At 40.9% G+C, this 12009-nt stretch overlaps 1 protein-coding gene and 2 non-coding genes across 3 annotated transcripts; all 3 read right to left on the bottom strand.

The window, feature by feature from the left end:
• Window positions 1–799: 799 nt before the first annotated feature.
• On the bottom strand, window positions 800–913 carry LOC116218850. Its single transcript, XR_004163055.1, has one exon. It is a non-coding gene; the product is annotated as a U5 spliceosomal RNA (small nuclear RNA).
• A 5253-nt stretch (window positions 914–6166) lies between these two features.
• LOC116218591 lies at window positions 6167–7727 on the bottom strand. The gene is made up of 2 exons (XM_031560655.2): window positions 7407–7727; window positions 6167–6996 (listed from the first exon to the last, which is right to left on the bottom strand). Exons 1-2 carry the CDS (start codon window positions 7662–7664, stop codon window positions 6598–6600), a joined length of 657 nt encoding a protein of 218 aa, XP_031416515.1. The 5' UTR covers window positions 7665–7727; the 3' UTR covers window positions 6167–6597.
• Window positions 7728–9756: 2029 nt separating this feature from the next.
• On the bottom strand, window positions 9757–9871 carry LOC116218856. The gene has a single exon (XR_004163061.1). It is a non-coding gene; the product is annotated as a U5 spliceosomal RNA (small nuclear RNA).
• Window positions 9872–12009: the final 2138 nt, after the last annotated feature.

Here is a 12009-nt window from a genome sequence, read left to right as displayed (position 1 = left end):
TATTCCCTGCTACTGAACTATACTAGTCTACATGGTTGTTACCCAAACTCGAAGGAGTTGGCCCACTTTACACGCACTGTAGTGAAAGTGTTCTCTGTTGCTGTTCAGTCCTATCGCAACTTACTGTCACGTTTTACGTGACAGAGCCCCACTATATGACAAAGTAACACCAAATGAATCGCAACCTGTTGCCAACATGCACAGAGTATAGCTTATAGAAATAGAATTCAATTGCATGAATGGGCGCTTTAGTGTTCATCAACGTTTAGGCTACGTTCTGTTTCTGCTTAGAGTAGCTTAGCTAATGTAGGGAAATGTCGTATTGGTTTAAGTATGGTTACCTAAAAAGGCTATCTGGCCCGATATGCGCTGTGATATGTGAACAGCTAATACTTTGATATCATTCAGCTGTCACCTGTGCTTTTTGTTCCCATCTCCTCGTGGTTTTTTCTCGTAGGCTTACGTTAAATATGATTCTGTCAGCGATAGCACAAGCGAGGAAACCTCACGCTGACGACACAGAGACGCGTTTAAAACAGATAGATCACGCACTAAACGTTAGCCTATTTACCGTAGCATACCAGACACGTGGTTGTTCAGACGACAACCATTGACCGTGTAACTTACTGGAGACATGTTTTCGGGGATAACTAACTATTTACTGTACCACGTTAACATTTGATGAGGTGAGCTGGGTGCGGTTCAATTTGCATTACCGTCAATAACACGTAACGTAAAAACCAGCAGGACGAGCGCAGCGCCACTAATGTATTACATTTTTATTTTCACAACGTTAGGAAGCCCCGCGTAAGCAGGACATCAAAAAATTAGTTAAAACTCATAATGGTCCTCTCCACGGAAATCTTTAGTAAAAGGCGAAAGATTTATGCGATCTGAAGAGAACCCAGAGTGTACTAATGCCTATCGACGTCTTTTCCGGTAGTGGTTAACGGAGCTACGACACACAGTAAGGGTTGCCACATACTTGATTGTAGAGTGAACAGTGGGATCACGCAACAACTTAGATCTTCATTTACTTTGAATGAATCCAGATCACAATCATGTTAAGAATACAAAGTAGTTAAACACCAGGATGCTCTGTTGATTTGTGACCGTGTCACTGTCATCTCTCCAGGTGTGTCCTACATCGCGCCCCACCTGAACAACCTCTACTTCCTGGCCCTGTGCCAGCGTTACGGAGTGTACCAGGTGATCCGCTGGCTCTTCATGCTCAAGCTGGGCCTCAGCGTGGCCATGCTGCTGGCAGGAGCCGACCACATCTACCTGCTGTGCATCTTCATCGCCAGGTGAGTGAACGTCTCACACACACACACACACACACACATGCGCATCTTTGGTTTTGTCTGAATTCTGAATATGAACTATAAGAAGAGATGCAGAGTTGGGACCTCATCAGTCATTTTAGTTGTTTAATTCCTCAATTGTAGATTTCATAAGAGATGGAACTTGAATGGCAGTAAGTTATGACCATGTGGGATTTGGTCACATATTAAAATATAATTAAGAGTGAACCATAAGACAACAACAACAACAACAACAACAACAACAACAACAATAACTGAGTGCTCTTGCTATTCTGTGTTATAACACATAGCATGGTCACAGCAAATGACATTAGTTGTGTCACCTTGTAGAGTAAAACAGATTTCCCTCTGCGTCTGTGTGGCCCCCACTTTCTGTTTGTTCCCTTCATCCCTATTTAATCTGCAAATACTCCACCTTTAGTGTGTGCCGACTGGCTTGTGTGGCATTTACGCATTTGTTCTGTGACGGACGTGAGTTCTTAAGAAGCCTCTCCCTTTCATCCCCCTTACAGTAACCGGGTGTTTACAGAGGGCACCTGCAAACTGCTCAACCTGGTCATCACCGACCTGGTGGACGAGGACTACGTGCGGAACCGGCGCCAGCAGTCCACGTAAGCATGTACACACTCATATGTTCACCTTCTGCCTGACAAAGGACTTGAGAACACCCCGGTGAGAAGGAGGATCTTCTTGCGTGTCTGGGGCTCACTCCTTGGAGTGCCTCGCCTTATTTTTGTGCTACAAAGAAAAAAAAAATTGTGTTGTTGTTGTTATATTTATAAATTGTAATGAACTTGTGACCAAATACAATGAGGGAAGAAAAAAAAGTAATTCAAGGGGACCACTATAACCGATGGACACAAAGCACCCTCAGCTTCGTACTACAGAGGTGCTTTGGGCTCTTCTCCTACCCACCAGCGGGAGAATAGAATCCCTAAGGCAGGATGAAGTTGCTCGTCTGAGACCAAGCACTTTTATCTGCCAAAAATCCTGAGGGTGCCTCAGCTTCGTACTACAGAGGATGAAGTTGCTTGTCCGAGACCAATCACGTTTATCTGCCAAAAACACATTTCTAGGTTTGCAATATGTCCCGTGATGGAAACGCTGTTTCTGTATTCCTCTCTTTCATTTTCTCTCTTTACTGTCTCCGTGTGTGACTTGTGTCATTTTGTGAACAGGGCATGTCTGTATACAGAAGCATTCCAGGTTTGATCCCAGTTCAGTTGCATGACTAATATTCCCATACACCTACCCAACCTCTCTCTCTCCCTCTCCTTTTATATCACATTGCTAATGCCTATATTAATACTGATAAAATGGCCATATTGCCTACTGTTAACTGACTACCTAAAAGTATCTCCCTATCTGTTTCCCAAATTGATGTCTACCAACCAAAATGTTTTCTCTACATTATAGCATGTTCCAATTGCTGATGGAAGTGGAAACATTGCTCCTCACAACCACTACTCCTCATCTACGCATATGGACAGCCAAACTCTATCCACTCACTCTGTCTTTTCCTTCTCTCCTACTCTAGACTATTTTCGCTATGGGACGCTGCTGTAGTCTCTCCACCCGATCTACCTGTAGAAACCCTCGGCCCACTGCACCCATCGCCACCGTACTGCCGTACACTTACTCTACCCCATATACTAGCATTTATATGCAATATATATTATTGCCACCACCGACATGTTTTTCTTTTCCTACTCTCCTTACCCCTGTAACAGTAACCCTATGAGCACAGTGTATACCCACTAAGCTGTTTTTGTATGTATCATGTATATACCACCTGATGTCTGTATATATATTATGTACATCTACCAAATGCCTGCTGTTTACAACACTTGGTCAGTATTCAGCAATCAGTATTCCTGTCTACCGTTACACCATGAAGACAAAAGAACACTCCGAGCAACTCAGAGAAAAGGTTATTGAAAAGTATAAGTCAGGGGAAGAATACAAAAAAATGTCCAAGGCACTAAACATCCCCTGGAATTCTGTTAAATCCATCATCAAGAAATGGAAGGAATATGGCACATGCGTAAATCTGCCTAGAGCAGGCCGTCCTCAAAAACTGAGTGACCGTGCAAGAAGGAGACTAGTGAGAGAGGCCACCAAGACACCTATGACTACTCTGAAGGAGTTACAAGCTTCAGCAGCTGAGATGGGAGAGACTCTGCATAGAACAACTGTTGCCTGGGTTCTTCACCAAACAAAGCTTCATGGAAGAGAGCTACTGTTGAACAAAAGCTCCACTTTGGTCTCATCAGACCACAGAACCTTCTTCCCTTTGATCATGGAGTCTCCCACATGCCTTTTGGTGAACTCTAGTCGATATTTGATATGAGTTTATTTCAACAGTGGCTCTCTTCCATAAGGCATTGTGGACAGCTCTACAGCCAGACTATATATGTATTATACCTACCCTGTCCCTCAACCAGCCAGTGGACAGCGATAGCAGCTGATTTTTGGCGGCTCTGGAACTCCCCAAACTGCGTTGGAAGCCTCGACGGGAAGCATTAGTCCAGGCAAAGTAGCGTTTTACGACAGACTAATTGTAAAATAACTTTTTTCAGCATAGATCATTTTTATGAGGTGTCCAGAACAACATACTAAAAGTCCTAAGCAATCCTAGTTGAGGAAATATGTTTACAGTAATTCTCATCAATCTGAGATGTATGCTAATAATGCATGGCAAAAATACACCTCAAAAATGTAATTTTTTCCTTTACTCCTATCAAAATGAAACTTTACACAATGAAAGTACCCATGAAAAGTAAAAAATGTTGTATTACAAGTTTCTTTTGAAATTAATCTGAATATGCACATGAGCTCCACACTTATTTGCGGCACGGTGGAGAATTCTTGGGAGGTCAATTGAGTTCCTGCCAGACAAGGCTGATGATGTGGTCAAGGCTTGTGTAGTTCTCCACAACTACCTGGCCTACACAGATGCCTCAGGTCGCCTCGACCACGACCCATACCGCTCAGTTTACATTTACATCAGAATCAGAATAGTATTTATTGCCAAGTAGGTTTACACCTACCTGGAATTTGTTCTGGTGTAGGCCTATAGGTGCATAAGTACTACACATAACATAAAAACATAAAAACACACTAAGTACTACACATAAACTTCAGATAAAACACAGTATATAGGATACAGTATATATTAAAAAAATTATATAAAAAAGTATATTAGAGGTAAAATGCAAAAAGCAGGGCAGGAGTGCAAAAGTGAATGTGCAGTGTGCAATGTAGTGTGTGTTAACATAACACAGACTTGAGGTGTGGGGGCAGGATAAGAGTCAACGTCAGGTGGGGGTCCCAGGCCTTGTTAATAAGGCCAACATTTAGCAGTAGCTTTTGTCCAAAGCGACGTACAAGGGAGAGAACAGTCAAGCTACAAGCAATAGAGACCAGGTGTAACAATAAATACTACTTTACATAATAAAAAATAAATAAAAAAAGACAAGAAAAGAAAAAGAATTGCAGAAATGTATCTGCTGTGATTGCAAGTTAAGCACTCGTCGAAGTGGCAAAAATGCCAGTTACTCTGATACAGACTCGGGGGGAACAGTACAGCCTGGTGAGTGGCCCAGAGTGGTGGCTGGCGACGCCAATTTGTCACAGACACAACAGATATCAAGGAGTCGTTCCACCAGAGCTGCTATGGGTGTGAGGAATGACTTGATGCTGTTCTTTCTGACACCTGAGGGAGCGGTTCCATGGCAGAACGACATAGTGTCGCGTGGCACACTTGACCCCAGATCTTGACCTGATGATCTTACCTGATACGCTGGCTTTTAGAATTGTATCTCAAAACCTGTTTGGTGTGTTATTTTTTCCCTTACTTTGCATACAAACAAGGTGCAAAACACAAACTCTTCAAACAATACTAGAGTACTATTTACAAAGTGCAAAGAAGCAGCAGAGTGTCTTGGCATATGATCAGCCCTGTTGTTTAAACTGCAGGCTGTATGAACACATACTGTTGTGAAAGTACTCTTTGGTAAAAAAAAAATAGGAAATTAGAAAATGATTGGCATAAAGTGTTTGTAGAGTTCTAATATGAACTAGCATCTTCATTAAAGATTTTTCTTGAAAAGAAGAGTGCCTTGGTCCAACCATTCCCTTGTAAGTTATAATCCTAGAGTACTATTTACAAAGTGCAAAGAAGCAGCAGAGTGTCTTGGCATATGATCAGCCCTGTTGTTTAAACAGCAGGCTGTATCAACACCTATACAGCTGCTATAGGTGTGAGAAATGATTTGACGCAATTCTATAATGCCAGAGGGAGCGGTCCTGTGGCACTTGACCCCAGATGACCTGATAACGACCTGATGATCTTACCTGTTACATTTGGGTGAATTTCATACATTTAACCATAATCTCACATATCAGCTTGGCTCCTGGCCTTTGACTATGTAGAGTCATCAGACATGGTTCCTGGCTTCTGTGTTTTCGGAGATAGAGCTATTAGAACCTGATAGTTGGCTTTTGTTTACAGCCACGACAAGATGGTTGAAGCCACAGGCATTTGCATCCATATGGCCATAGCCCTGTTCAAGCCTCAAACAGCATATTCTTTCACACCTGATGACCTGGCTGTTACGCTGACTTTTAGCCATGTAAATAACAATCCCCACTGTTTCAAAACCTATTTGGTGTTTTATTTTGTCATTACTTTGCATACAAACACAGTGCAAAACACAAACTCTTCAAACAATACTAGAGCACTTAGATGGATAGTTTGGAGGGCTACTTCATTCTTCTAATAGAGTAAATCTCTTAAATACGGTGAAGGTACTCTTTGGTAAAAAAAAATAGGAAATTAGAAAATGATTGGCATAAAGTGTTTGTAGAGTTCTAATATGAACTAGCATCTTCATTAAAGCGTTTTCTTGAAAAGAAGAGTGCCTTGGTCCAACCATTCCCTTGTAAGTTATAATACTAGAGTACTATTTACAAAGTGCAAAGAAGCAGCAGAGTGTCTTGGCATATGATCAGCCCTGTTGTTTAAACTGTAGGCTGTATGAACTCCTATAGGTGTGAGAAATGAATTGATGCTGACTTTTAGCCATGTAAATAAAAAAATCCCCAACTGTTAATGTTGTGTTTTATTTCTATATACAAACAATAATGTGCAAAATAAGTAGTAGAACAAACAATGTGCAAAATAAGTAATATAATAAACAAGGTGCAGAAGAAAAGTACAAACTAGGTGCAAAATAAGAAATATAAAACAACATGGTGCCAAATACACAAACTATTTACAAATTGCATTAACTTGCAAATAAGGCACATAGTCAGACTGGTTCTTAATCAGCAGGCTGTATACCTGGCACATTATTGCCCGTCGCCTGTCTTTGGGCAGCTTCTTTGCCAGACAACCGACAATTTGCCCAAACAAAGCGCATTGGTCTAGTGGTGGTGATGGACAGGGTACCACATTCGCAAAGCTCCTGTACAGTTGTATCCTGCGCCCCACGGACATGGAGAACACATCGGCGATGGAACTCTGGTCTGGCTCCATCCGTCTTCTCCTCTTTCGTGAACGATGAGCTGGCGGTATGACCAAGGTGGATGACTCGGGGGAGTCCTCAGGTGCTGAGGTGGATGACTCGGGGGAGGATGAATGGATCCCCTCACTGGATAATGACTCCGTCTGATGTTCATAATAATAAAAGAACAGGCAGTTGCTCTGTTAGCAATATGACAATTGCATTTGGCTACAGTTACATAACTGCATTCATTACATCAACAATGTAAGCACTTTAAGAACAGACAGTTGGTTTTTGTTCGGTGCATTTTGTGTTTATGACCAGAAGCCTGACCGAGCTGGCGGATATTGCCTATATATTTTCTATTCTTATAGCACTGCTAGTGTGTCAACCTGCCCACACACTTTTAGCAATTGCATAACATCTACAATGCAGGCTCATTTCCCAGCATTTATCCCGTATTCCGTTAGCAAAATATTGAAGCATACAACGACAATGTCTATCTGTAGTGTGGCTCTCCCACTCCGATTACACTGCTAGCTCGAGCACAAAGAGGCTGTTCAGAAATGTTTACCTTGTTGTCGTAGTTTGACGACGTCTCACTATCTTCTATGTATGGGTCCAACCACGACATCTGGTGAAAGAAAACATATTCGTCCACCATCTTCCCCCATCCCTCGATGCACTCTTGCACATCTAAACCTACGCTAGCCGAAATCTCTCTCCACGAGTTTGCGGTCATCTGTACGTGTTCGTGGGTACTCAAAGACGGGTTGTAGAGGTGCTCGTGCCTCAGGACCTCTTCAGCTAGGCGCTCTTCAGTGTTGTCCATATTCTGTGAATTGTAGTTGTGTTTGGGTTTTAAAAAATGGCGGTATTTTGATATAAGGATGAAACCGGAAATGTGAGATTCCGGAAATGATGTCAGTAACGGACCAATCACATCCAAGGGGTTTCCTTAACAGGGAGTTTTACCAAATAAACATATGTTTTTTTCTGTAAAGCTCCTTGAGACAATTGTATTGTTCTGGCTCTATATAAATAAAATTTAATTTAATTGAATGACTTACAGAGTAGCAAATAGCATAGTTGTATTTTTATATGCATCACCCTTTTAACCCCTTGTCCAACATCCTAGTCTGTCTGCCGAGTTTAGATTTGATAACGTATTTGGTTCAGAGCTCTACTCCGATGAAAACGAGACATTCCAATAGAAATACAATGCTTGTTTCTAACTTCTAACAGCTGACCCGGGTTCGATTCCCGGCCAACGCAAGCAGCAATTCTTCAAAATTTCCCTCGGGATTAATAAATTATCCATCTATCTATCTATCTATCTTCTTACCCATACTGAAACGGACAGAAACATTTCTTATACACTCTTATAACACTAAGTGTTGACTTGGTTATACAGATATTTTTATATTAATTATCTCCAGTGTTTGCAAGTTCACAAATGGAGGAAAAAGTTGAAGAACTGTCTTTAGGAGCATGTGCAATTTTTGGTCAAGGTGATAATGTGTGAGATGCTGCTTGATGACACCCAATTCAATTAAGTGAAAATTCACTATGAAAACGGCTTGCAGCAGTTATTGAATTAAAACATATTTTTTAAAAGCTGATATGAAATAAGTGATCTATCTGCATCCTATTTATTCAATATATATGATTTATATAAATTGAGGTAAGCTAGAGCTGAATTTGAATTTGGAAGTGTCTCAGGAAATTAAGATTGCTCAACACTGTCAGGTCTCAGTTTCAGGAGACTGCCTTATTCTAAAGTAGTCCGTGATACAACCGTGATTTATCATTGGTTCGTCGTTTTTCTTTTCTTTTCTTATTGCTCTGTTCCTGGTGGCACCTGCATTTGTCAAACCATTTTGTTGCCAAATAAAGAAACGTGATGCGATGGTTTTGAGTGTTTTTTGGAGGATGGGAATTAAATAATTTAATTGAATACGTTTTCTTTTTAGGCTTAGGCTCAAGTTCTATCTTTAGTTTGTAAGATTACATCGTTTTTAATACCTGTTGATTTAAGACCAAAGTAGACCATGTAACGCATTTGAAAGCGCAAGAAATTAAGCAGGATTAATGGGATTTAAACAAGAGGGTGCAAATCTGAAAAAAAAAAACAATGTTTTTGTGATTCATTTCCATAAACAAAAACTGATCACAAACCACGGTGGGCTATATACAATAAAATACGACTATGTGGTGCACTGAATGTTTTTGTCATTTGGCTTGCTAGCTGTAGTTTTCGTGCTGAAAGAGACTACGTGCCTGGTGACATTCTGAAAAGCCGTGCTTGGATCAAGGCCAATGGAACCAGGAACATTACGTAACCGAGGTGTCATCGCTATTGTCACACCAGCAAGCGCTGACGGTAATAATAAACTTTATTTGAATAGCACCTTTCATACAAAACAATGCAGCTCAAAGTACTTAGATAATCAATTTCTGATTTGTGGCTAATGTTACACTAACTGAAAGCCGGACGTCTGATTTCTCGTAGGCTATGTGGAATAATAACAATAACCCCATTGAGCAAAAAGTTATATGTAATTCATGCATGGTATTTTCTGAAATCGTTGAGGATGACATAGGTTATAGCCTACTCTACCACATGATTATTTTCTTCTGTTAGACTCTAGCGCCTCCCCGTGAGCACACTGTGTACTTGAAAATCGTAAGAGCCTCCAAAGAATATCATCGGTTTGAAAAGAAAAGGTTATTGTTGTTTGAAACAGATGAAGGAAATGATTGAGTCCTTCAATATACAAGTGACAGTTGTTCGTCTGTTAGTAGCAGCCCAAGTGAACAACTTTGAAGACATCAAGGAACACCTACAATTTCTCACTGCAGTGAAGCAATGGCATTTTGTTCTAAATTCGAAAGTGTTCATATGTCTTTTCACAACGCTAGGAAGCCCCGCCGGAGCAGGGCATCAAAAAATTACTTAAAACTCATAAATGGTCCTCTCCACGGAAATCTTTAGTAAAAGGCGAAAGATTTATGCGAGCTGAAGAGAACCCAGAGTGTACTAACGTGCACGTGAGTCTGTTCGGTGAGTTATGAACGGAGCTACGACACACAGTAAGGGTTGCCCAACATATATATGATTTCTCTAGCCATAGGGATCAGTTAATTTATCAGGTATTCCCTGCTACTGAACTATACTAGTCTACATGCTTGTTACCCAAACTCAAAGGAGTTGGCCCACAGTACACGCATTGTAGTGAAAGTGTTCTCTGTTGCTGTTCAGTCCTATTGCAACTTACAGTCACGTAAGATGTGACAGAGCCCCACTATATGACAAAGTAACGCCAAATGAATCGCAACCTGTTGCCAACATGCACAGAGTATAGCTTATAGAAATCGAATTCAATGGGATGAATTGGCGCTCGACTGCCTTCAGCGCCATTTTAGCGCTTCAGCACGAGAATTCTGTAACCTTAACAACGGGAATCATACATTCTAGCGATACATTATTATCCGTTGGTTATCAACTATTATAATACGGGTAGATGAAATCAAGCATTCTGATTGGTTGAAAATGAGTAACAGTTAATTAAGTTTAAACAGCATAGGCTATTTAGGTACTGTATTGAGCCATAATGTACTGTACATCTGTTTACATTGACCTGAGCGGTAGATAACGGTATTTTGCGCGACCGTTGTCATTTCAAGCTTGCTGGAGAAGGCACTTCCCACACCGAGCTACCGGCAAAGAGAGCAAGAGTGGTCGGAAGCGATATCATCAAAGACGAAGGGGACATGAGAAACGTTTTCCACGGATGCACAATTAATGGAGATATCCAAATCAACATAAACAAACGTTAACAACAGCCTAATGTTAGTCTATCGAGTCCCAAGTCACTCGTAACTTTAGTTAATTAAGTTTAAACAGCATAGGCTATTTAGGTTACGTTTATTAACCTAAGGTTGTTATGCCCAGTGCCTACGAAGCATTTATGATTGATTTAGAATGTTTAGGCCTAATGTTTAAATTAAATATAATTTTATTGAAAGTGTCCCATTGTCACTTTTGTTATTTCAAAGGCAACTTTTAAAAGGAGCAATGTGAATGAATGAGATGGTGCCAGATCTAGCAAGGAGACCTGGGATGTTTTCAGACGAACCACAAATTAATGTCGATCTCCTAGCTAATCATCCACAAACTTTTGGTGCTAGGCTAACAAACGTGATGTTCCCAATGCTGTTTGTCTGTTGCATATCAACAGCCACACATTCGGGGACTATTTTCTCTAGGCTACTGAAATGCGATACACAACGTTTGGTGGCTACAACTAATTTGTGCTGAAAGGCAGCTTACTATTTACTTACTATTTATAATGTCGCTGGCAACCGTATTATAAAAGCAATAAGGTACTCGAGGCAGTACTGTATCGTCAATAATGTACTGTTCAAGGGTGTTGTTAGGCCCGACGCGTAGCGGAGGGCAGGCAAACCCTTGCACAGTACATTATTGACGATACAGTACTGCCTCGAGTACCTTATTGCTTAACTATTGTTAGCTAGCTACTATGGCGAATAAAATGCAATTACTTGCTTTAGCTTTGGCGTTTGAGGAGGCCGTTTATGGGTGCATGAAATGCGTGAATAATTGCTGTGTCTTACCAAAGCTAAACTCAACTGAGCAAGCTAGAGTGCTAATAGCTAGCGAGCTGTTTAGCCCTTTACTAAGGGCTTTAGCTACAACTCGTTAGCCCATATTGGCACTCTTGCTTGCTCAGGAGAGTTTAGCTTTGATAAGACACAGCAATTATTCACGATTGTATCAATTAACCACCACTAAAATAACACGGTTGATAATCCCTGTTTGAATTACATGTCCTGTGATCACATACATATTGTTTTCGTCTCCAAATGCCATATCTTGTTGTCGTTTACCCATCCTGCAACTGCATATTGATAGGCATCTGTACTCTTGAAATCTCCGGTTTATGGGGATGGATTATGTACAAGATAAATGTAAATGTCGGGAAAAGAAAGTTGGGGCAGATGCTTTGCAAAAACACAGAGGAATTGCTAATCGCTAACGGCTAGTAGCATGCTAACATTAGCTAGGTAGCTCAGACACCTCGCAAATCCTCTTACACGTAGTTTTCAGTTACAATAATGTGGTTTTTATATTGTACGGTGTCTATTTCTCGGTA

Source organism: Clupea harengus, chromosome 23, assembly GCF_900700415.2.
Source record: "Clupea harengus chromosome 23, Ch_v2.0.2, whole genome shotgun sequence".
Taxonomy (NCBI): domain Eukaryota; kingdom Metazoa; phylum Chordata; class Actinopteri; order Clupeiformes; family Clupeidae; genus Clupea; species Clupea harengus.
This window is presented reverse-complemented; position numbering and strand designations above follow the sequence as displayed.

Bases quoted from the DNA above. Each gene is read 5' to 3' on its own strand.
- LOC116218591 (XM_031560655.2), bottom strand. From the start codon at position 7,664: ATGGACAACACTGAAGAGCGCCTAGCTGAAGAGGTCCTGAGGCACGAG. The intron at 6,997-7,406 runs GTAAACATTTCT...TATGAACATCAG, and splicing joins CGTCAAACTACGACAACAAG to ACGGAGTCATTATCCAGTGA.